Source organism: Ixodes scapularis, unplaced genomic scaffold (genome assembly GCF_016920785.2).
Source record: "Ixodes scapularis isolate PalLabHiFi unplaced genomic scaffold, ASM1692078v2 PGA_scaffold0__279_contigs__length_252992795, whole genome shotgun sequence".
Classification (NCBI taxonomy): domain Eukaryota; kingdom Metazoa; phylum Arthropoda; class Arachnida; order Ixodida; family Ixodidae; genus Ixodes; species Ixodes scapularis.
This window is the reverse complement of record NW_024609835.1, coordinates 141,991,153-142,014,606: the sequence shown is the minus strand read 5'-3', so window position 1 is coordinate 142,014,606 and position 23,454 is coordinate 141,991,153. Positions and strand designations below refer to the sequence as shown.

Below are 23,454 nucleotides of genomic sequence, written 5' to 3'. Positions count from 1 at the left end.
TGTTTTTTTTTTTTTAATTTCATTTTTCCACGTAGAATGAAACGTATTTCTCATGTTTCGATGTTTGTGTAATTATTGCATGGTTTTTTCGCATATGTGTCCTTTAGGGGTGGAGTCGAAAATCGGATGATGCGATGGATTTATAATTTAAGACATAAGCGCTTTGGAGAAAAAAAATTATAAGAAAGGATTTTTATACAATCGTTGTGTTATTTATTTATTTACAAAGTACGTATATTGCCCTAAAGCATTATTGTAGGATTCTCTTTTTTTTTTACAATAGACTATGATAAGTGTGAAAAGAATAAGTTGTTATCTTTAACTGACACAATCTCTTTCGGAACGTCGTTCCACTTAATCGCGGTTTTAACATCGAATGAATTGGCAAAACTGTCAGTTATCTACCTTGGTACAGCAACCTTTGTAAAATTATCGGAACAGGAGGAGACGTAGGATGGGCTCCAAAAGATAGGCGGCTTTATCAATTCCTGTTTTGTTATGAAATACACGATGGAAGAATTTAAATCTTAGTTGTTTTTTTTCCCTCTACATCCGAGCGTTTCCCACTCCAGCACAGCTTTCATTTCTGTGTGTTACAGAAATTAAAGCTGTGCTGGGATGGAAAAGAACTAAGATTTAAATTCTTCCACCGTGTATTTCATAACAAAACAGGAATTGTCTTGTTAAGGATCATATTTGTTAAGTACAAAGCGCGCTGCCGGATTCTGAATTTTTTCGAGTTTGTTTTAAGAAAGTCGTGATATGGGTGTCATATACGACACACATGTAATGTAGGATCGTTCTTACTAAAGAAAAGTAGATTGTTTCTTTAACTTTGCTTGACATGGATCTGAAATTTTGACAGATAAAACAAAATACCTAACTTTTCGTATTGTTCGTTCTATATGAATGTTCCATTTTAGGGAATGTCCAAATGGCACTGCTAAGTAAACTTACTCAGATACAGTACTTAGGACGAAACTGTTAGGTAGCTATGGAAGACTAGGCGGCTGATTTCTCAAAAAATGTATATGACTACATTTATTCAGATTTATACCCAGTAGTAGGTTTACACCCAGTAGATTTACACCCAGTAGATAAAATGCTTATGTCGGTTTGCAATTTGGCAAGGTCGTCTGACGAGTTTATCTTCCTGCCTAATCCGCAGTCGTCGGCGAATAGTTTGATATGAAACTGTATTTTTTCGGTGATACCATTTATGTTCATAAGAAAAAAATAAAGGCCCTTCGATACTTCCTTGTGGCATTCCCGAAATAACCAGAGCTGGAGTGGATGTACTACCATTTAGAAGAACACGCTGTTCTCAGCCTTCTAAATAATCTCGTACCCAGTTCAGAACGTCGCGATCTATCTTCAGCATAGTTAATTTGTGCAATCTGATTTGGGACCGTGTCGAAAGCTTTGCGAATATCTAAGAACACACCGTCAACGTATTCCCTGCTGTCTAATGATCTGGATATCTGATGATAAAATTCTACCAACTGTATATTGCAATAATACCCGCTACGAGAACCGCGCTGTGAGGGGTAAACGAAATGTCTCGAATCCAAGGAGTAAATGCTCCTACAAAAAATGTGTTCAAACTGTTTGCATGATATCGATGTTAATGATAACGATAATTTTGAACATTGGCTATAGATCCGGATTTAAAAACAGCTAGTGGGACGTTTGCAATCTTCAAACTCATTAAAACCATCCCCGCCCTCGAAGATTCGCCGAATATAACAAAACAGATACCGGGATATAACAAAAAGATACCGGAAGGAGAAGTACCATCAGGTCCAACGGCCTTGATAGCATCAATTCCGCACATCAACTTCACAATACCGTTCATGTCAGTTGTAATTTTGGTCATTACTCTCTGCCCTGTAAAGTAAGCCAATGGAGCTGCTGGATGAGGAAACTCTCTGAAAAGCCCCCCCCCCCCCCACCCCCCCCCAAGAAATCTTTCATTTTGCTGGGGCCTCCTCTTCCCCCTCCCCATCGTACAGCATTTTGCCATAAGCGCCCCCCGGTCCCCCCCCCCCCCCCCCCCCCCCCGCCAAACAAAATCCTGGCTACGTGCCTGTCTGGAATAGAGGTACATTCTTTTCTGTGTGCATTTACGAACTTCCAAAATTCTTTTGGACCTCGTTTCAGATTTTTTATTAAAGGTGTAAAAGAACACTTTCTTGTTTCGTTTAATATGTATTTTAAGAAGCTTATTATTCTTTTTGTACCTCTGCTCATGTAGCACTGACCCGCTTTTGGAAACTCATCTTGCTTTCGCTATAAGTTTACAAATATCTGCATTAAACCAAGGTTTTTTTGCGCTGTTTTAGTTTTGTTTGATGGAATGTATACCTCCGCGAGTCCAAATACTTTTGTTTCTAAAAATCCACCACATAGCTTCGACGCCACTATTTTCTGATAAACAACGAAACGTATAGTATTAGAATTACAGCTCTGCAGGGATCGCGTCGTAATTGCCTTGGTCAAATACAGAAATACTTACCGTGAACGTTCCTCTTCCTTAAACATTCCGGGCTCTGTGAGTGCGGCAACGACCGCGCAATGATCTCATTTTTGGCTGGAGGAATCGTGACATCGGATACAATACGAGGAAAATTGCATTGAATAAAATCCAAGACAGCATTTACTCCTGTCGGTTTTTTAACATATTGTTCAAATCCAAATGCACCAATCATGTCAGCCAACATTGAGTAACTTTGGTTGGTGGCGTCAGCCTTGTCGTTTCGTTTTAGTGGTGACGACCTTCGTTTAGACAATATAATGAGGTGGACTAAATAAACGAGTAAACTGAGTTTGAGACATCGTCATATTTTCTGTTCTTTCTACGTTTTTTTTTTTATGTTTCTCTTCTTCCCCAGTCTCAGGTTAATTCAACATGGATAATATTCACCAGCTCGCCTAGCTCCAGCCTTGCTATATTTACTATATTTCCTATATAAGAATGTTTATCAGTTCATATTTTCCGAGCGACCGAAGCTTTGCACAACGATAGCAGTGGTGGAATTCATTTATGCTGCTTCAACACAACGCGCGATTGCTTACCGTTATGAAACGCGTCATTTCGATACATCAGTGTCAGTCGGAAGGGATCAAGGCCGTACGGTATACGATATACGTCGAACTTTTTTCTTAATGACAAGCAAAATAAAGGCATTGGTGTTTTGATAAGTTGAAATGTCTCTTAGCGTATATCTATTCATTAGTAACTTATTAAGGTCTCTGGAAGAAAGATGATAGAAATAAAAAAAAGATAATTAATTACGGACCTCAAATAGTTCAACTGCTTGGGAATGCTTTCGAGACAGTCTAGGACCTTGAAAAATGTCACAATTCCCCGCTGCCTAGCTGCAACAGCTCTATCCGCTCGTAGTACAGTTCTTGCTGAAAGCAGAAAAAAGAGACGGCTTCTGGAATTCGCCTGTCGATCAACACTGATTATCTCAGTATTTTCTTTTCCCATGGCAGGTTGCCAGCTGTGCAGAAATGCTCGGATTGAAAGATATCTCGACACATTCAATCGGTATGGCCGTCGAAGGGTTGGGTCAATAGTAACAAACATTACAGTGTTTGACCGTGACGCCTGATTGATCGATTTATGACATCGATGAAACTAACAAAATGGGCTCACGTTGGGCCATCAGCTCTGACTTGCTCCACTTTTTGACAACCGCAGTTGACTTCTAGTATCAGTTTAGCTTTTTTTGTTTTGCGCCCTGCTCTTGACCGCTTGCTCCAATGCCTTCAAATCCGCCAGTTGATTGAGACGTCACAAATCATCAATTCAAATCTCGTTCTTTTCGATTACTTACACACGAACGTCGTATCGACGTGTATCGTGTAATCACCTTACCGCGTGATGCACGACAAAGCATTCCAAGTCGTACTTCGCTTCCAAATTTACCCCCTGCAGCTAAAACAGAATGTTGCCGAACGAGGCCCACTCTCGTTGTCCACAAAACGAACTTCACTTTGTGTGTTTCTGTTTTATGAACGAAACTTAAGCCGGGTTTACCCTGCTTATACATCATACAAAAGACAGTCTGCATGCAGATTCGAATGCGAGTCACCGCGAGATCCGTGTTTCGAATGACAATGAGTTCAAGCAGAAAACTTGGCACGCGGCATTCGAACCACGGATATTGCGGTGACTCGTGTTTGCAGACTGTCTTTTGTAGGATGGATGAGCAGTGTAAACCCTTCTTTAGAGAGTGCTTTCCTTGCTTGAGCGCTCGTTCGAACAGAACGTTTTTCAGATCTTCCCGAATGTGGTATTGCGACTGCGCTGCACACAATGGGAAACACCTCGATGGGCGCTTTTCTTAGCAGCTTCCAAAGACCTGCATTTGGTCCGTGTGTGTAGCTCCTTTTTTTTTTACGAAAAACTGCCGCGCGCTTGGTCAAGCTCGTTTCATCGGGCTCGGCGGCGATCCGTCCAGTGGACTTGGAAGCCGCTGGCGAACCTCCCTGCTCCTGTATAATCGCGACTCTTCATCAATCTTGGGCCCTCACTTCCGCGTCGATGTGCGCTCAGGAGTCGGCACATTTGAACGCTCCTTTTATACAAAGGGTGTCGCCTAACGGCCTCCGATTGAGATTAACGTTTTGCTCGCAGTGCAGAACTCCACGTGATAAGCGTTATTTTTGCTTTTCTGACGGATCGAAATAAATAGATTATGGGTGTGCGAATATCGCTTGGAATAGATTAGCGCAGTGTCACAACTATATAAAAAATGATGGCGATTTTCTAGGCAATTGTGTTCATCAGATAGTTTAACGCGTACCATGTGTACACTTGATAGTTGTTCCCAGAATGAAGCGGTACTATAGCATCAGTGGTCTCAAACTCATTTGAGTGTGGGGGACATATCCCACATCGAAGAGGTCGAGGGCCAACGTAAGATGGGGAGAGGGGGGGGGGGGGGAGAGAGACAGACTTCGTGCTTTATGGTTTGTGTAAACTCAACGCCTTTCCAGTGATATTTTTAGATTTGGCGTGTTTATAAGACTACTTTCGGCCCTGACCTGATGCGATAAAAATTAAAATGACACGCCCCGCCAACGAGCTGGCATTTTTATTAGACGTACAATATTTTTAATAGAACAAGTATAGCATTTTAATAACAAATACACTGTCGTTCCAGCTGATCAATTCACCCAGGAATATGAACCAAGCTCAACATGTCGCTAAAAAAAGACAATCAGTTAATATGACAGTTGTAGCTATCCTGGTGATTTTTACTACAACACTCGAACAAATACTTCTGTTTTAATGGTGATATATATTTTTGAAGACATATTCCTGAGCTCGTAGCTTTACAGCCGAGATACATCCTTCAACAAATAGCTTGCGCTTGCAACCTAGTAGCGGGATTGTCGTACATTACGAAAAGACTGGGAAGCAAAATTTAAATCGAAACAAAAGGCAAATGAACTCAGATAAGTATAAACTATGTGAATACGTTAAAAGAGCAGAGTTATGGATGAAGAAAGAATCAACAATTAACACTGGGACAAAACAACCACATCTTTCACATGAAAGATGTGGTTGTTTTGCCCCAGCGTTAATTATTTATTCTTTCTTCATCCATCACCTGAACCAACACGCTCTTCTCCCAAGCAGAGTTTCTTTTGGAGAGAAAAGTAAGCGACGCGATGAGATCACCATGGCGCATGCCATTTCTAGCGCTCGAGACATGGGAGCCGGGGCTCGTAACCGCTTGCCTGCGGGCCGCCTCCCAGCGAGTCGCAAGTCGCGTGTTTCAGAGCCCTGCGGTACAGCTGATCGGACTGATGAACCTGGTGATCTTCCAGAGCCTTCCTTACACTGGAGCTCCTCTCCAGCTCAGTGCGCACAGGTGGTCGAGCTCCTCCTCGCCTACCCCTATGGTCACGTGACCTCCCCGTAAACCAAGCAGCGTCGAGCACCTCACTACTCCTCTCCCAACCGTCAACCAATCAGTTAGGAGCCTCGCGGTCACGCTTTTATTCGGGCGTCACGAAATGCCGAACAGCTACGCAAAGAACGTGTCAGGTTAAAAAAGCCGGTATTCAGTGGCTCTTCCTTTCACTGCGAAGGCTCTAAATAATGCAGTGCAATTCGATACGAACCAGTATTCTCACTCCCCTATGAATATATTATTAATTTAAAAGCGTAAACATTTGCATTATATATATATATATATATATATATATATATATATATATATATATATATTTTTTAATGAGGGTATAGTTGTGGTGTGCTGCTATTCTTCTGCGCCTCGTAAAGGGGACGTCTGCGATAGGATGTGTATGTCTGTGTGTGTGGGGGGGGGGGGGGACTCCACTAGCCGATGTGAAGATGTTCAGGGGATCATAATATTGTTGCGAAAGTACAGCTATCAATGCCACGTTATACTAGGAGACAGAACTTTCTATTTGGCGACATCCTTCTCGTCAGGCAGCTTCCAGAATGCACGATATTTCTTTTGTTTCGTCCGACCACCGAATCGTTTTATGTGACGGGCTATTTACACATCGCGGAGGAACACTAGCTGCCAGTAATGATTGTGTGGGAGGAACTTCTTGAGAATTCTTAACTGCTGTCTGACTGAAATAAGATTTGCTTGGCATGTGTAGAAAGCATCCACCCCCGGTTTCACTGGTCTGTATAATTAAAGGCCTGTTCACACATGCAGCGGAACGCTACAAGCATAGCGCTTACCCCGCGCTAAGCGTGTGCTGACGGGAGCGTTCACCAGCTTTGTATCGCACCGTCAAAATTGTTGCTCTTGGCAGACGATAAGCTGACGACACGTGAGCACGGCCAGAATGTTCAAGATACCCCAAAAAAATAAAAAAAATAAAGCTTTTTTTTTTTTTTTTTGCTCTATTCAGTTGTGTGTAGACTTATTTAGCTGGACGGCGCGTTTCTTCCGGGCGGAAAGTGTTTGAACCAACCTATTACATCTTCAAGAGAAATAAGTGCCCCGCCGTTTCTCTCCACTTTTATCTCGTTGTGCTCTTCGGGGGAAAGAACACATATGAGAGCGGAGTAATTTTGTATTTTAATTAGGCGCGCGTGCGTCGCTAAACGAACTTCCTGTACGGACCCGGTGCTTCGTTGTTTGCTTTTCGCGTCCATGTGGAAAAAGATCAGCGCGCTGTGTACAGCAAGCTCCCCGCCCGCGTTTTATTTTTTATTTTTTTCTACGTTCGCTTTCGCTTGGAGCCAGTGACTCTCGATGCATGGAGGCGCTTATCCGGATGGCTTCGCATCCTCTAGAGCGTTTCGAGGACACTATATACCGGATGAAATTAAACTCCCCTGTTGTCTCTTTTTTTTATAATATTTTATATTAGTATTATCATTATTTTAGCACATTGTCAGCTCTAATTGCAAGTGAGTGAATGCCTGCTTTTTGTTTTACATTGTATGTGCGTGTGTGTTGTGTACATGTGCACATTTGTAGGTGCATGCGTGGCGTGCGCGTCTGTGTTCTGTTTGTGTCTATGCGAGTTTTTTTTTTTTCCTTAGACAGGAAGCTTGTTGAAACTTTGAAGAATTAATTGACTTTGAAACTTTAAGTAGCAAAGACGGGATAAGATAAAGTGTTTCTTGCTGAGTTAACATATTAGTTCTCAAATCAGGCTGAGATGTTTTATGCTTGTTGCTACTTTCACCTCGTCGGTTTTAATTCTCTATTTTTAGAGTACAACTGAGTAACTTCCAAGAAGAAGCGAACTTTTTTTTTCTTTTAATTTCAGTCATCTTTAAACCTTTTTTTACGCGCATTTTATTTTTTATTTTTTTATTGTTCCGATTTTGTTTTTTAGTTGCCTGCGGAGTGTTTTTTTTTAAATAAATAAGGCCAGAAAAGTGCCGAGCCACGTTGCATGCATAATGCGTTGCTCCTATGCTAAAGGGGCACTGACAGAGTACTTATGCTCGCCGAGTTTTTTTCTACCCAGAACACAATTTTCGGCTTGATATGAGTTTTCTTTCCGCCCGAAAACAGCCGGTCGAGAATCGGCCGGTTTTAGTCGCGCTCACTCCTCTCTTTTCCGTGGTCACGTGGCGTTCATATGTGTGCCAAATATATTCAAAGTCGTGGGTCATCTAAGGCACACATATTCAATTTTAAAAACCGAAAAGAATGCGAACCACATTTTTGTGGCATCCAAGAAGCTGCAAATACGTTGATCGAAAAAAGATATTGCACAGATCAGATTAAGTACATGCACACGTCATTCTCAATACGGCGACGTACCGCGGGTATAGACCTTTTCATCCTCCTCCGCATGGGCGCTGCCATCTTGGAATCACGTGACGCGGCAGCCATTAGGTTGCTTCAACTTGCTGCTCCGCTCTCCCCTCCGCGCCTTGGCGGATCCGTTGTATTCGTGTTTTTCGGCGGGCTTCACCGTGCTTTCTTGTCTTACTTCGGAAACTTTAGTCCGATACGTCTACTCGACGACTCCTGAGGTTTGTTTACTAATAAAGGCGGAGTATTCTCAGTAACAAGCGCGTATATTTATATAGCGCATTTAGAATCGCAAGGCGTCAAGAATAGTCAGCACAGGGAGACTATCTGCATTCCCTGAAAGTATCGTTCTTTGTATTCATAATATATCGAAAACAGCTTCTTTTGATTATGTGAGGAAACTCGCGGAGGAGATAGACAACGAACGTTTAACTTGTATTATATCTTAGGCTAAAAGTAAAGGTACGTCAACATCAAGCGATTTGTTTGTTCAAAATATCACACCTACATGTGTATGAGGTTCTCAATCTCCTTTTTGCGGCGTAGACATTCGGTTGGTCGGTTTACTTATGAAGTTTAAAAAATTGTATATCATGCTCGCTCCCATTTCGGCAGTCATTTAAATGATTTATTGATTACATTAAGATAACCAATGCCCTCCACTTAATTTATTTAACAGAAAGGTTGGGACCTCCAGCGTAAGAAACTCTCACGTACACTTAACAGTAGCGAGTTTTAGAACAGCGTGCACAAAGAAATAACGTCGTTTCTATTTACAATGTCAAAACGCGGTTTCGGTTCGGCGCATGCGCAATAATGACGACGCTTTTTTAATTTTTGCTTACGTTGTTTTATCTTTTGCCAGCATCTAAAATCCGCAATAATTAAGCCCCCCCCCCCCCCCCCCCAAAAAAAAAAGGAAAAAAAGAAAAAGAAGAACCGTCTTAATAGTATTTGAGTCCAGGATTGTCGATCGCGAATAGATGTTTACTTTTTGTGGCTGGCTACACCGAAATTTATAAAGCGAATTTGTGCTAAGAAATAAATATTTGTTCACACTGGTTCGTGAAGTGGTGCCTAGCGCTAGAATTCAGGCAAACTTTCCGAAGTATTTCTCCTCCTGCGCCCTTTAATTTTATTTGGCCAATTTTACGGAAGACAAATGCCAGATTTAATTTGAAGGGCCTGTCACTTATATCATATCCCGAGTAAGCAAATGTTCATATAAAAAATGTATTTCCTAGGGCGAATATCGCGAAATGCTGCTTATGAGTACTTTAGCAGGATTGATAATTTAAGAAATTTCCTACTCAGCCTGTCAACACATGCTTGAGTACTGAATTAAAAAAAAAAAAGACCGAGACGATATTATTTGTTTATATCAATTATCTGCGTCATTACACGATACGTTTTTATTCTGCGAAGTTCACTAAAGGCTGGGTGCCCACGAAAACCAAACAGTGAGTTGTAAACTCGCGAGTTCATCTGTTCTGGCCGATTCAGAATATTGCTAATAAAGCTGTCGATATGCTTCCCCCTTCTACATTCACATGTTAATTTCTTTATTAGTTTGTTTTTCTGGAAACTGGTGTCATCGGGTACGGTTATACACGGTGGTAATCTTCCCTGCACATCAGTCAGGCGTTTCGCAACCGACCATAATCAGATATATCAATGGAGTTGGTAAAAAGAGCCCACAATTTAAGCTAAAATACACCTCGTAGTCATCAAAGTGGATCCATACTACTGTTTCATTGGTTGTGTGCTACCAGGAAAATAATCGTATTGAAAAGCTAAGCAAAAACAGCGCAAAACAGCAACATAGCCGCGCTCACGTTGAAACCGAAACCAACCAAATTGAAGCAACCTAATGGCGCCGAGTGCGTCAGCGCCCTCTGTCCGCCGGTGGGGCAACTACTAAAATGAAAAGGTCTATACCGCGGGCTGGACGACGCGATGGTGGCGCACGACACAGATTAACGTTGCGACCGGGCGTGGGGCCGCTACTTCGGTACTGTCGTTCGTGGTACCGGACAATCGATCTTCAAACGCAGAACATCGAACGGAAGGGATATAAGTGCGAAACATCGCACGGATAACGGTGCCCGCAACTTCGCCGTCTGCTTCAGACGCCGGAGAAGCGGGAAAAAAAATCAGGTCGGGTTCAGCCACGTGACTTCCGGCCATGAGCTTCCGTGCTCATGTTTCGGTATCGAGCATTTGAGTCTTTTTGGCTTTATAAAAATATACGTGACTCTGTAGCAAAATATTAAGTAGTCTCCTGACATCATATTAAATCGCCTGGCAAAAAATAAACATAAATATTTGGGGGTTGTCATTGTCCCTTTCGGTTGAGATCGCAGCAAAATACTACAAGCGTGAGATAGTCGGCGCTCCAAGTTCTGGCTCTTGCTTTTCTAGCGCGAGCGCTCCTTCTGCGGAAGAACGTTTCAAAGCAGCGATGTCGTGCTCTCACACTTGTGGTATTGGCCGCAGTCTCAACTTACAGGTGCCTGAGGAGGTTTCCGAAATCCCCTAAATATGGCGATAGCTCACTCTACTGGCTCTAAGCTTCCTAAAAATCCCTAAATCATGACGATACGGGTCTATTTCCCTATTAAAAAAGCAATCAAAGATCGAACACACCGAGGTTTTCTCCGGCGATGGGAGGAGCATGTTCCAAAACCAGGACCACTGTCAGCCAATAGCAAGCGAAGGATCCTCTCGCCTCCGAGCAGTGGAACCGCGGTGTGATATCTCGAATGCGTACAAGGCGTTGCCCACACCAGCCCAGACTACACTCTAAAAAAAGTATGTGCGTCTGCTTTCACGCACAACACTCGGAGAACCAATCAGCGCAACTTACGGAGGCAGCTCAGCGAATGACACTGCCGAAACATATGTTTAGACCAAAAAGCCCAGTCTGAGTTGGGACATTAAGCAATGCAAAACGTCACGCTTGCATTGCTTATTGTCACAACTCAGTCTGCGTTTTTTGGTCTACACATATGTTTCCGCATCGTCATTCGCTGAGCTGCCTGCGTAAGTTGCGCTGATTGGCTCTCTGAGTGTTGTGCGGGAAAGTAGATGCACAGGCGTTTTTAAGAGTGTACGATTCAACCCAGCAAGCGCGCTCGAAAGCTGACAACCACACACGTCACCTCTCTCAAAAAAAAAAGTTATGTTTTTGTACGATTATTGCAGTATTATGTTCCCTCCAAAAAAAAAACATTTTTTGACTACTTTTATGTGGATGTATCATCTACAAAAGCGTGCATACTTTTTAATTGCAGCGTTTGCAATCCCGAGGAAATGTCGCGTTTTCATTGCGTTTTCATTGGTCACATGTCGTCCTGGTTGCCGGAACAATGCCGGTGATGACCTCAATGTGTTCGATCTTTGATTGCTTTTTTAATAAGAAAATCGACCCATGGTCGATTTTCCTATTTTTGTGACTCATGGATTTCTAGCTTAGAGCCCGCAGAGTAAGTTATCGCCATATTTAGGCGATTTCAGAAACCTACTCCGGGCACCTTTAAGGGTGAACGGAGTATAGCAACAACCCAATACTGTTTCCTATTATATAGCATTTCTGAGTGCGCAGCAAATACGTTTTAGTTTTATTTTATCAGCTGAGCAAGCGCGGGAACTTATTTTCTTAAATTTAAAGTTCACGCTCATTACTAATATTGACTCCCCGTACTAATTTAAAGGGTGTAATTATGTTTAGTGCATGCTTAGCTTGACGATGTAATCACATTACATGCTTACGTTTGCGGAAATCATAAGGCATGTACGAAGCGAAGTGTCTTGCCGAGGCCGACTACAAATTGAATCGGTATAGACAATTTTTACCGTAAAAAGTTAAACGGGACGTGTAAACATCTGATGGGCACAGTTAATTAGACAAGCATTAGGCTTTTAATAATAATAATAATATTAACAGTAATAATAATAATAATAATAATAATACATTTATTCACACATGTAGAATCAACAATGGAATTACGGGTCCGGTCAAAGCCAGCATGGGCTTGTGGGACCAGGCCCTGCAGTAAAAGAATTCGGAAGTGCACATTGTCACGAGGAAGAGAAAAGAAAAAAGACAGTTGCACGAGACAGTGGCAGTGGCACAAGACAAAACAAAGGCACGAGATAAAAGGCATAGTTTCATGAATCCAAACCATCACATGTTGTAGGATGAGCACTATGCACACGATGCGTTGACCCCGTTGTCTGAAGGATTGTAGCTCGAAGTGATCGAACGACGAGGGATCACTGACACTCATGGACACGAAAGCTTGCACATACCGTAGATTGTAACTGTGTCGCTGTTAAGGTGGCATCGCACACACACACCAAAGTACCGAAGTAAAGTGAAAGAAAAAACAACCATGAGCATGTGGAGACTATTGTCTATGTCCTTGATGGGTGCAGGCCTGTGTCAGACGTCTATTTTTGGTATTGATAGCCATCATAAAAGACAACATAGTACAAGGTGCCGGTGCATATCTGAAATTAGGGTTGTGTTGGATGCGCGCTGGCCAAGAAGTATGGGGTCAAAATTTGATACCAATTCCGCGTGCTTTATATCATTGCATCGATACGGCAGAATACATCTTTCTCAAGCTCTTCGTCAATGTTTTGTTGGAAGTAATTGCCAAAACCGACTCAGGGATGCTATTGAAGACATTAGGCACATAGAATATACGCAAACTTTCACCATAATGGGTCCTTACATGAGGAATTTGGAAACGAAGATAATTTCTTAGGTCACGAGATGGTAAGGATGGTATAATAAACTCACTGTCCCAAAAATGTCTTCGTATTACAGTCTGAAGGAACAGGGAGTGAAACGTAGGCAATTCCAAGAACGAGAAAAGGTTGACATTTTTTGAACATTCTGTGTTGTATGCAATGCTCTTTAGAGTATTTCGTAGACTTCTGTCAATTCTTGACTGCCATAGAAGGGGGCAATTAAAAAAAATGGTGATGCCATACCTCAGGACACTGTAAGTAAGAGCATGCATTATACATTTTCTTATAGTTAGCGGCACATATGCCTTAATATGGTACATCATACAAGCGACTGTTCTCAGCCGTTGACATAGGTATGACATGTGGGTGTTCCAAGATAGGTCGCAATCGAAGTGAATGCCCAGGTACTTAATCGTGTTAACATAATGAACAGGCTCACAGGTAGAACATGAGCAGCATGAGTTATGAAGAAAGAGTGGGGCGGTTAAACTCACGCTTTTTAAAGGGTTGCGGAAACAAATAAGCTTTGTTTTGGTAGTATTTACTCGAAGTTTGTTTGCCTGGAACCAGTCCATTGCCTTATTGGCATCTACTAGCAGCATGTTAACCGCATGGTGATATGAAATATGTTGAGACAATAAAACTGTGTCATCTGCATATTGTAGTATCACACAGTTCGTCGTAACGGATGACATATCATTCACGTAGATGTTAAAAAATAAAGGAGAAAGAATTTAACCCTGCGGGACACCAGATGTTAAAGAAACTTGAGAGCTGTGGAAATTATCTATTGACACAATCTGAGAGCGATTAGACAAGTAATTCTCCAAAATGGCATGAAAGGGACCACGAAAGCCGATCCTATACAACTTGTCCAACAGAAGCTTGTGATTCACAGTGTCAAAAGCCTTAGCAACATCGATGAAAAGAGCACATGCGTACATATTTTTGTCAAAAGTTAAGTGTAGTATGTTCGAAAAATGTTCAAGTAGGTTAGTAGTACCTCGACCAGATATAAATCCGTATTGATTTGGTGTGAATATTGCGTGTTTTTCAAGGAAACTGGACATTGCAACAAAAATATGCTTCTCTAATATCTGGGAAATGGATGACAATATTGATATTGGTCGGTACGAGGAGACTTGGTTTGGCGCACCACCTTTAAACAGAGGCACTACTAAAGCGCTTTTTAATTCATCAGGAATATAGCCCGTTTCCAAAAAGTCATTAATCAAAGTGAGAAGTACATTTTTTAGAGACTCGGAATTTCGGCATAAGTCGTGTACAGTAATGTCGTCGACACCAGCAGATCTAAATCGCTTGAATCCGAACAGATACGACCGTAATTCGAAATCTGTCAGAGGAGGAAGAAAGGCAGATTCTTTGTTGAACGGCATTCGCGGTGTGGGAATCCTATCGCTGCTAGACGGTACCGTGGCAGAGTCTGAGAAAAAACGATTGAAAGTGTTCACAGTTGCTAACATATAGCTCCAAAATGTTTCCTTAGTGTCTCATAAATGTTATTCTTCAAATGACCTCGAGCCTCATTTATTAGAGCCCAGGTTTTTCTTGAGTCGAATCTGGCATCCGAAATCTTTTTTGCGAAGTATGTTCGCTTCGCTGATCGAATAAGTGCAGTGACAAAATTTCTATGAATCTTGCTTTCAAGTTTGAGAGCAGCATTATTAGGGTAGCGGCGACTCTTCTTCCAAAATTTCTCTTTGAGATCAATGGCGTTAAGAATGTTAGAGTTCAGCCAAGGGAGCTTAGGGTTGCGTTTTTTGACGTAGACAGTTTTTCTGGCGTTGTTCCGGAAGTGTACAACAACATCGATAAACTTTCTATATAAATTCCCACGGTGTACAGAAAATAAAAAACCTTCCCAGTCGTAATCTTTGATGAACCGATCAAACATTTTCAGATCAAGTCTCTCCAGACGACACATTCTGTTAACATCAGTTGATTTTCTAGAAAAGAAAGCAAATTGACAGGCCACAAAATAATGGTCTGCAAGCTTTTGCGAAATGACAGCGGAATGGACAGTACTATCTGACGTTCGAATGTTAATATGGTCGAGGCAGGCTGAAACCAGATTCTTATTAAGCACTTCTTCCCTCGTGGGGCCTTGAATAGTAGAAGTTATCCCCGTCTCACAAAGTACTGACAAATAATCACAAACGATTTACTTAGAAGGGGATAGAGTGTCGATGTTAATGTCCCCTACCAGGCATAAATGTGTTTCATTAGATAATCGCTCCAAGTTTCTTTTCAACTCTGCTATAAAGTTGGTGCAGCTGAATGAGGGAGGTCTGTACAATGCCAGCAGACAAACAGTGTGAATGGCATTCGAGATATTAAGGATTAAGCTCTCAGAATACATAAACGACACATCGACTTTGGAGGTGGACCAGGAATCTTTTGTGAAAACGCCAATGCCGCCTCCACGAGTGGTTTGTCGAGTGCAAAAATAATCATGGAAGCCCGATAATTTATACGGTGACAGAGATTCAGCACTAGCATTTATCTCTGTTAAAACTATCGCATCAATTCGGCCACTCACATCTTCAAGGATAACCGTAAGTTCGTCCCAGTATTTTCGAATACTACGAATGTTTACGTGCAAAACAGTAAATGAATCAGGAGAGGTTGCTAACGATTCATTAAACAAATTAAAATTGGCATACTTGGAAAAAGAAAACGTAGCCATTACACGATGAGGTCTATGTCGTTACGGTGCAAGATCTTTATCAGTGGAGCGCCTTCTTCCTTTCTAGCAAATATTCGCGCATTTTTGACCCAAACAAATTTAAAACCGTATTCCTTGCCACGAGAACGAGCCATCCAAAAAAGTTCTCTGTTGGGCTGAGTCAAGTTGTCATTAAAGTACACTCGTTCAGATGTTCTGGAGCCAAACGATTGCCTCAACCTGCTGCGTGATTGCATCCAGCGTTCCTTGATGTCAACGGAAGCGAACCTGACCAAAATGACTGGAGTTTCGGCACGTTTGTTTGGTATCTTGTATGCTGTTACGACGTCCGATGGTTGATGCCCCGCCAACTCAAGCTTGAGTGCCAGCCCAGTCAAGGCTGAGTCAAGACTTTCGTTAGGAGCAACTTTCAGGCCATGTACTTCCATGTTTTGAAGGCGAGTGTGTTGTTCACTCTCGTTGATTTCACTTTTTAAGCGCTGAATAACTTGCTCCTGTTCAGAGACCGTAGCTTTCAGCGTTCCCATCTCCTTCCTCAGATCCTTCATTTCTTCTGCATGGGAAGTTGTCATGCTTAAAAGGTCCTCGTACTTTTTGCCTAATGCCGTGATCGAAATCTGCACTTCTTCAACGGTGGTTTTCAGCAGTTCTATGGCTGGCTTGAGAAGCAGAAGTTCGCTCACTTTAGCGGGCAGCTCAAGGAGTGAATCAACGCTGACCTTGAGGGAAGGGAAGGAGTCTAGCTTCCGATTCATCAGTTGTATTTGTGCTCCGAGCAGGCCGGGATCGTCTAATGACCTCACTTCGGAGTTCACGTCGACTGCTTCCTCACCGGAGCGAGCACCCTTAGTGCGGCAGATTTTGCATGTCCACTTTATCTTCTTCTCGGCGTTCATGGCAGCAAACGTGGACTCCGCGATACCGGAGCAGGATTTTCCTAGGTGCAGGTTATGCCCACAAGATGAACACGTCATGTGACGTCCGTCGGGCAGAATGGCTTTTAAGCAAGCGTCGCAGGTTAGGGACATGACGGGAGCCTTGTACTAAGTGAGAGACAGTGTTAGGCCTAGTCAGGTCGGTCGGGTCAGCAATCGCACTCAGGCTCAGCGGTACGTTGGTCAACGCAAGATGCTATCTATTACGGACGAGGGATCCTTTAGAGCTGTCGTAGGGCTGGGCGTAGGCAGAATAAACCCATATAGCAATATTTACAAGAAAAAATAGCAGAGCTCACCGATGGAATGTGCACTCCCGATCGTCGTCGTCGTCGTCTTCCAATAATAGTAGTAATAATAATAATAGGATCAATATTAATAGTAATAATCAATAATAATAGTAATAAGAACAAACTTTTTATCTAAAGTGCCCCCCCCCCCAAAAAAAAAAAAGCCCAAATATTTAGATTGGTACACTTTCACGAAAACACTTTAACTAAGAAACAAATATATACAGGATCACACTTGAGACACGCTAATACAAATATATAGTATCAAATATAAAATATATAAATTTGTTAGTAATGAGCGAATTACTCAGAGGAAGTGGAACTCAGAAGCCACAGATGTGGAGATTCGGAGTGGCGACACTGTTAGAATGCGACTGGACCCGAAAAAGGGGTAAAATTTTGCATGACAAAAAGAAATGAACTTATATATATATATATATATATATATGCAACCTTATGTAGAAAACCTAACTCACGAGCCTCCCTTCTCTTGGACTAAAGTGAAGGAGAACATTTTTCTATCTGATATCTATAGTTTCAGTGTAAATACGCCATTCAAAATACCTGTCATAAACTACACGGATTATTATTTTTTTCCTAAATGTGGTAAAAAAATTGGGTTGTGTGTACGTTTATACAACCTACAACTTAGTCTGCCTCAACGGGCGACTTCTCTCCCAGGTGTAAATGAGCAATTTAGCCTGTGCAGTACCACCGCTAGCCTGGGGTCTTTAACGTGCATCAGGCCTAAATGAGTTCAATATATATGCACTCTGTTTTTGTTAACAAATTTAATTTCACGGACCTAAATTCAAGTCACAACCTTACTAAAGAGTTGAAGAGATGAATCAAGCTATACAACTTAAGCGCCGTTCACACATACGCAATCGAGTAAGACCGAGAGAGACCAGACCGGTCTTTAAGCCTCTTGCGACGTTTTAGAAACAGCGCCGCTGCAGCGCATCTGGTCGTAGGTCGCAAGAGGCTTAAAAACCGGTCTGGTCTCTCTCGGTCTTACTCGATTGCGTGTGTGAACGGCGCTTTACTCATCCGCAAAAAGAAGCAACTCGAAACTTTCAACACACGACACCATATTATTTATAAATACAAAAAAATAAAAGAGGGCCCTGAACCTGTCCCTGAGGAATGACAGGCGTTGAAAGAAAGCTGTGAAAAAAAAAAAAAAAAAAAACTGTCTACAACACGAACAGGGTTCGTGAAAAGTAACAAAAAGCTCTTAAACCAATTACATAACTCTGGATAAATACCATGTAGGAATAGCTGGTACAAAAGTAATTTGTGACAGCCTTTTCCAAACGCTTTGTTCATATAAAAATGTATGGCATCAGCTTGTCCTATATTCGTGACAAATGGCGCGCAGGAATAATAAAAAAGTACACCGATTGGTCTCCACAGACCGACCACTCAAGTATACATGCTGTAAAACTGTTAATTTTTGATGAATGTAAAAAAGAAACCGCGTATGAACAACAATCTCAAAAACCTTAAAAAATCCACAAAGTAAGGAAACAAGACGATAATTTGTAACAACGGAGGGAATTACACTTGAACTAAGCGAAAGGTTAAAAAAGTGTTTCAAGACAGGAATGAGTGACCGCCGCATCTTTAATGATAAAGTTGGGTACGCCATCAACACCACTCAAAATCTTTGGTTTCCGTTCTCATACAGCATCAGTTTTTTCGTCAAAATATAACGCACAGAGACAGGACAGTTAACTAAACCGACTTTTAGGAAAAATTGAAAGTCACCGGAGCAACATCTGCTAAACTAGTCGGCGAAAATATCTCCAACTTTATCGGGCAATGAACGGTAATGAGTGTCATCTATCCCATCACGAAAGAAAATTCCTTGTCTGGATATGCAACATAGCAAACTGCCAAAAACGTTTTGGTTGGCGATTCACTATTATCAAAACTGTTAATGTACGATAATTACTAATTTAAGTAAAGCAAAAGTCGAACCAATTTTTTCTTACTTTTTTTAACTCGGTGAAAAAAAAATTGTTGCAGGTAAGATTTTAAACTTTTTTTAGAACCAATTAGGTTAGATGGACGATCAAAAGGTACAAAAACAAAACTTCGAGCTATTTATAATCTGTCCAACTACATATTATCTGTTCAAAAGCAGGGTAAATCGTGTTTCTACACAAAATTGCACATAAATCATCCCTCTATTGTTCAACCAACTTGTGCTCTTCAGTAAGTCATTATTTATTTTTTATCTATTTATTTCAGTACCTTCAAGGCCCAGGGGGCGTTACAGGAGGGAGTGGTGGAAAACATAAAAACAAACAACAGGTAGTAAATACAGAAATTGAAACAGAGAATGAAAAATGCAGACAACGCCGGTTATTAAGAAAGTACATAACACTCAATGGCGGATCTGAAAGTGAAATCGTCGGTAATCATTGCGATGGAGGCGGGCAGGTGGTTCCATTCGTTACTAGTCCTTGGGATAAATTAATCGAAAAACAAGTAAGTGCGACAATGTGGCACGCCTACTTTGTTATGGTGGTCTGAACGAGATGAGACGTATGATGGCTCTGAAAAAAGTTCAGCTTTGAGGTGCGGGTTGTAATAATATGTTTTATGAAATAGCGTGAGTCGCGATATTTTTCTGCGCAGAGAGAGGTTCGGAAGGTTCAAGGTTTCCTTCATAGAGGATACACTAGGTGAACGGGAGTAGTTCGACAAGACAAAACGCGCGCTGCGATTCTGTATCGATTCTAAGTTATTAGTAAGAAATTCCAGGCCTGGGTCTCACACCGAAGTTGCGTACTCCAGTTTAGAGCGGACGAGAGTTTTGTAGAGGAGAAGCTTTAAAAATGATGGTGCCATAGAAAAGTTACGACGCAAATATCCAAGCATGCGGTTAGCGTTATTTACTATATGTTTAACATGCATTTGCCAAGGCAGATTAGCTGTTATGTGAACCCCTAGGTATTTGTATGACGTTACTTGTTCAAGTGCACTGCCTGAAAGTTGATAATCGTAAATGTTGCCACAAACGGTCTGACGCGCAATCCTCATTACTTTACACTTGTTAGTATTTAGACGCATTTCCCAGATATCACACCAATTAGAGATTTTGTTAAGGTCAGACTGAAGCACATAGGAATCGGAACTAGTAGAAATGACTCGAAAAATGACGCAGTCGTCAGCAAACAACTTGATGGATGAGTTGATAGAGTTAGGAAGGTAATTAATGTAGATGAGAAAGAGAAGAGGGCCAAGCACAGACCCTTGCGGCATATCTGAAGTGACGGGGGACGAGGATGATTTGAAGTCGTTAGCAACTACAAATCAGCAATATTCGCCCAATGCGGAAGAGCCAGAGAGATAAAATAGCCCTTCCGTGGAAGTTTCGAAGAGTGTACAAACAGCTCTGGGCGTGCTGCTTGTCGATATTTTCTGGCACGTTCGTGGGAAATATTTTTATTTCCTAAGCTAACGCCTCGTCGTTTTTCTCTCTCTTCCCCCCCCCCCCCCCCTTTTCTATCATTTCAGGGGATCCTGATTATGTACGACGTTACCAACATGGACTCCTTCAACCACCTCTCTTACTGGTTTAGGAACGTCGAGGAGGTAGGTCTACGGTATATATATATATTTTTCTTTTCAGTTAAACCCACGCCTTCGCCCCCACCACCATGTCCGTTATATATATATATATATATATATATATATATATATATTGTGAGACAGAGACAGGTCGGTCAGATGACGGTTTTTTTATCAGAGTCTGATAGCTATAGAACGTTTCAAAAAAAGGTGCCACTAATCAGCTGACGATGCCGATCGCGCCACCCACAGCCAAAAGTGACGACGACGATGTCCTTGGGCAGTGCTACGCAGAAGCGCCCTCACAATATATATATATACCATGTCCGTTATATATATATATATATATATATATATATATATATATATATATATATTGTGAGACAGAGACAGGTCGGTCAGATGACGGTTTTTTTATCAGAGTCTGATAGCTATAGAACGTTTCAAAAAAAGGTGCCACTAATCAGCTGACGATGCCGATCGCGCCACCCACAGCCAAAAGTGACGACGACGATGTCCTTGGGCAGTGCTACGCAGAAGCGCCCTCACAATATATATATATACCATGTCCGTTATATATATATATATATATATATATATATATATATATATATATATTGTGAGACAGAGACAGGTCGGTCAGATGACGGTTTTTTTATCAGAGTCTGATAGCTATAGAACGTTTCAAAAAAAGGTGCCACTAATCAGCTGACGATGCCGATCGCGCCACCCACAGCCAAAAGTGACGACGACGATGTCCTTGGGCAGTGCTACGCAGAAGCGCCCTCACAGTTTTCCCCCGGTTGCGGAAAGGTGGCCACCTGGCCACAGAGGGAAGGAAGGGGTGGCGTTGAGCGGGGAGTGAAAGGTTTGAGTCGGGAGACGTGAATCTGTTCGCGGCTGCGGTAGCGGCGATCGGTGGGTGTTTGTACTGGTTCCACGAGAAAGTTGACAGGAGTTGTTTGAGCGATGACGCGGTAGGGACCGATGTAATGAGGCATTAACTTTTCAGAGAGGCCGGCCTTGCGTGTTGGCAACGAGACGAGAACAAGGTCTCCAGGTTGAAAGCTGACGTTCTTGTGGATGGAGTCGTGTCGGGTTTTCCGTTCCTGTTGGTGTTGAACAGTGCGAAGTCGCGCAAGTTGACGGGAGTCTTCAGCACGGGATACGAGGTCATCGAGGAGAGTTGTATGGGGCTCAGTTGGAGTATTCTCGAGTACTGTGTCGAGCAGTGATGTCGGTTGTCTTGCGTGGACGAGCTCAAATGGCGAGTACCCAGTTGTACTTTGAATGGCCGTATTATATGCGTATGTTACGAATGGTAAAATTGCATCCCAGTTGGTATGATCTGATGATACGTACGTTGCGATCATGTGCGCAAGGGTACGATGAAAGCGTTCAGTGAGCCCGTTGGTCTGTGGGTGGTAAGCGGATGTTGTTTTGTGGATGACTGCACAAGCAGCTAAGACCTCTTGCACTGTTTGTGACAAGAAGGTACGGCCTCTGTCGCTGAGCAGCACGCGGGGTGCTCCATGTCGGAGGAGTAGCTGGTGGACGAAAAAATCCGCAACCTCGGTGGCGGAGCCAGTTGGAAGAGCCGCTGTTTCTGCGTATCGTGTAAGGTGGTCGACAGCGGTTACAACCCATCGTTTTCCATTGACTGTGCGTGGTAGTGATCCAAACAAGTAAATTCCTAAGATCTCGAAAGGTTGTGAAGGGCAGCGGGGTGGCAGTAATTGGCCGGTGGGTGCAGATGTGCGACACTTATGTTTTTGGCATACGAGACAAGAAGATACATACTTTGTCACCGCGGTGTACATTCCGGGCCAGAAATATCGTTCTCTGACACGACAGTAAGTTTTGAAGAGCCCTAAGTGGCCGGCTGTAGGATCGTCGTGCAGAGATTCAAGGACCAAGGCATGTAAAGTACGGGGAATAACCAAAAGCCAACGATGTCCGTGGGGCGAGTAGTTTCGACGGTACAAAATATCATTTTGAAGCTGATAATGCAAGAGCTGGCGTCGGGAGCGAGCGTTTGTCGTAGGTGAGGTTCCTTCCATTTGGGCAATGATATTACGTAGCTGGGGGTCTTGGCGTTGTTGGGTGGCGATCCCTATTCCATCAAATAGTTCTGTCGGGGATGGACTCGTCTCAATATTTAATATAGTCGTAATTGTCGAGGGTTGAGGTAGCGGGCATCGTGAGAGGGCGTCGGCATCTTGGTTTTTTCGGCCAGTTTTATAAACAATTGTATAATCGTATTCCTGCAGGCGCAACGCCCAGCGTCCGAGACGACCTGAAAGATTTTTTTAGGGAGGCTAGCCAACAGAGCGCATGATGATCAGTGACGACTGAAAAATGACGGCCGTATAAGTAAGGACGAAACTTTGCGATCGCCCAAACCACCGCAAGACATTCCTTCTCTGTTATTGTATAATTTTGCTCTGGCTTGCTCAAAGATCGACTCGCATAAGCAATGACGTGCTCTACGCACGAGTCGTCGGGTTGTAGAAGAATTGCTCCAAGGCCGTAGCCGCTAGCGTCTGTGTGGAGAACGGTGGCGGAGTTGTTGTTGAAGTGTCGAAGGACAGGATCGGAAGTCAGGGCTGCTTTTAAGGATGTGAAGGCAGATTCGCACTCAGGAGACCAGGTAAAGGTGTAATTGTTCTTAAGAAGGTTGTTAAGTGGAGCGGCAATGGTTGCAAAGCCGCGAATAAAACGACGGAAGTACGACGACAGACCTAGAAAGCTTCGCAATTCCTTTTGGCGTTGTGGTCGAGGGAAGTCTGAAACCGCTTTTATTTTGTCGGGGTCAGGTCTGATACCGTGTTTGCTGATGACATGCCCTAAGATCTTAATTGTTTTTGCCGCAAACGTGCATTTCTTAGTATTAAGCTGGAGGTTGG

At 42.5% G+C, this 23,454-nt stretch overlaps 1 protein-coding gene across 2 annotated transcripts in view; it reads left to right on the top strand.

The window, feature by feature from the left end:
- The window catches only part of LOC8039313 (ras-related protein Rab-8A), a 180,136-nt gene that overhangs the window by 132,040 nt on the left and 24,642 nt on the right, over positions 1-23,454 (top strand). For both annotated transcript variants that reach the window (XM_042289998.1, XM_042289995.1), the window contains exon 4: positions 20,495-20,572. In XM_042289998.1, coding sequence (XP_042145932.1) covers positions 20,495-20,572 — 78 coding nt within the window. The remainder of the gene's footprint in view (positions 1-20,494; positions 20,573-23,454) is intronic.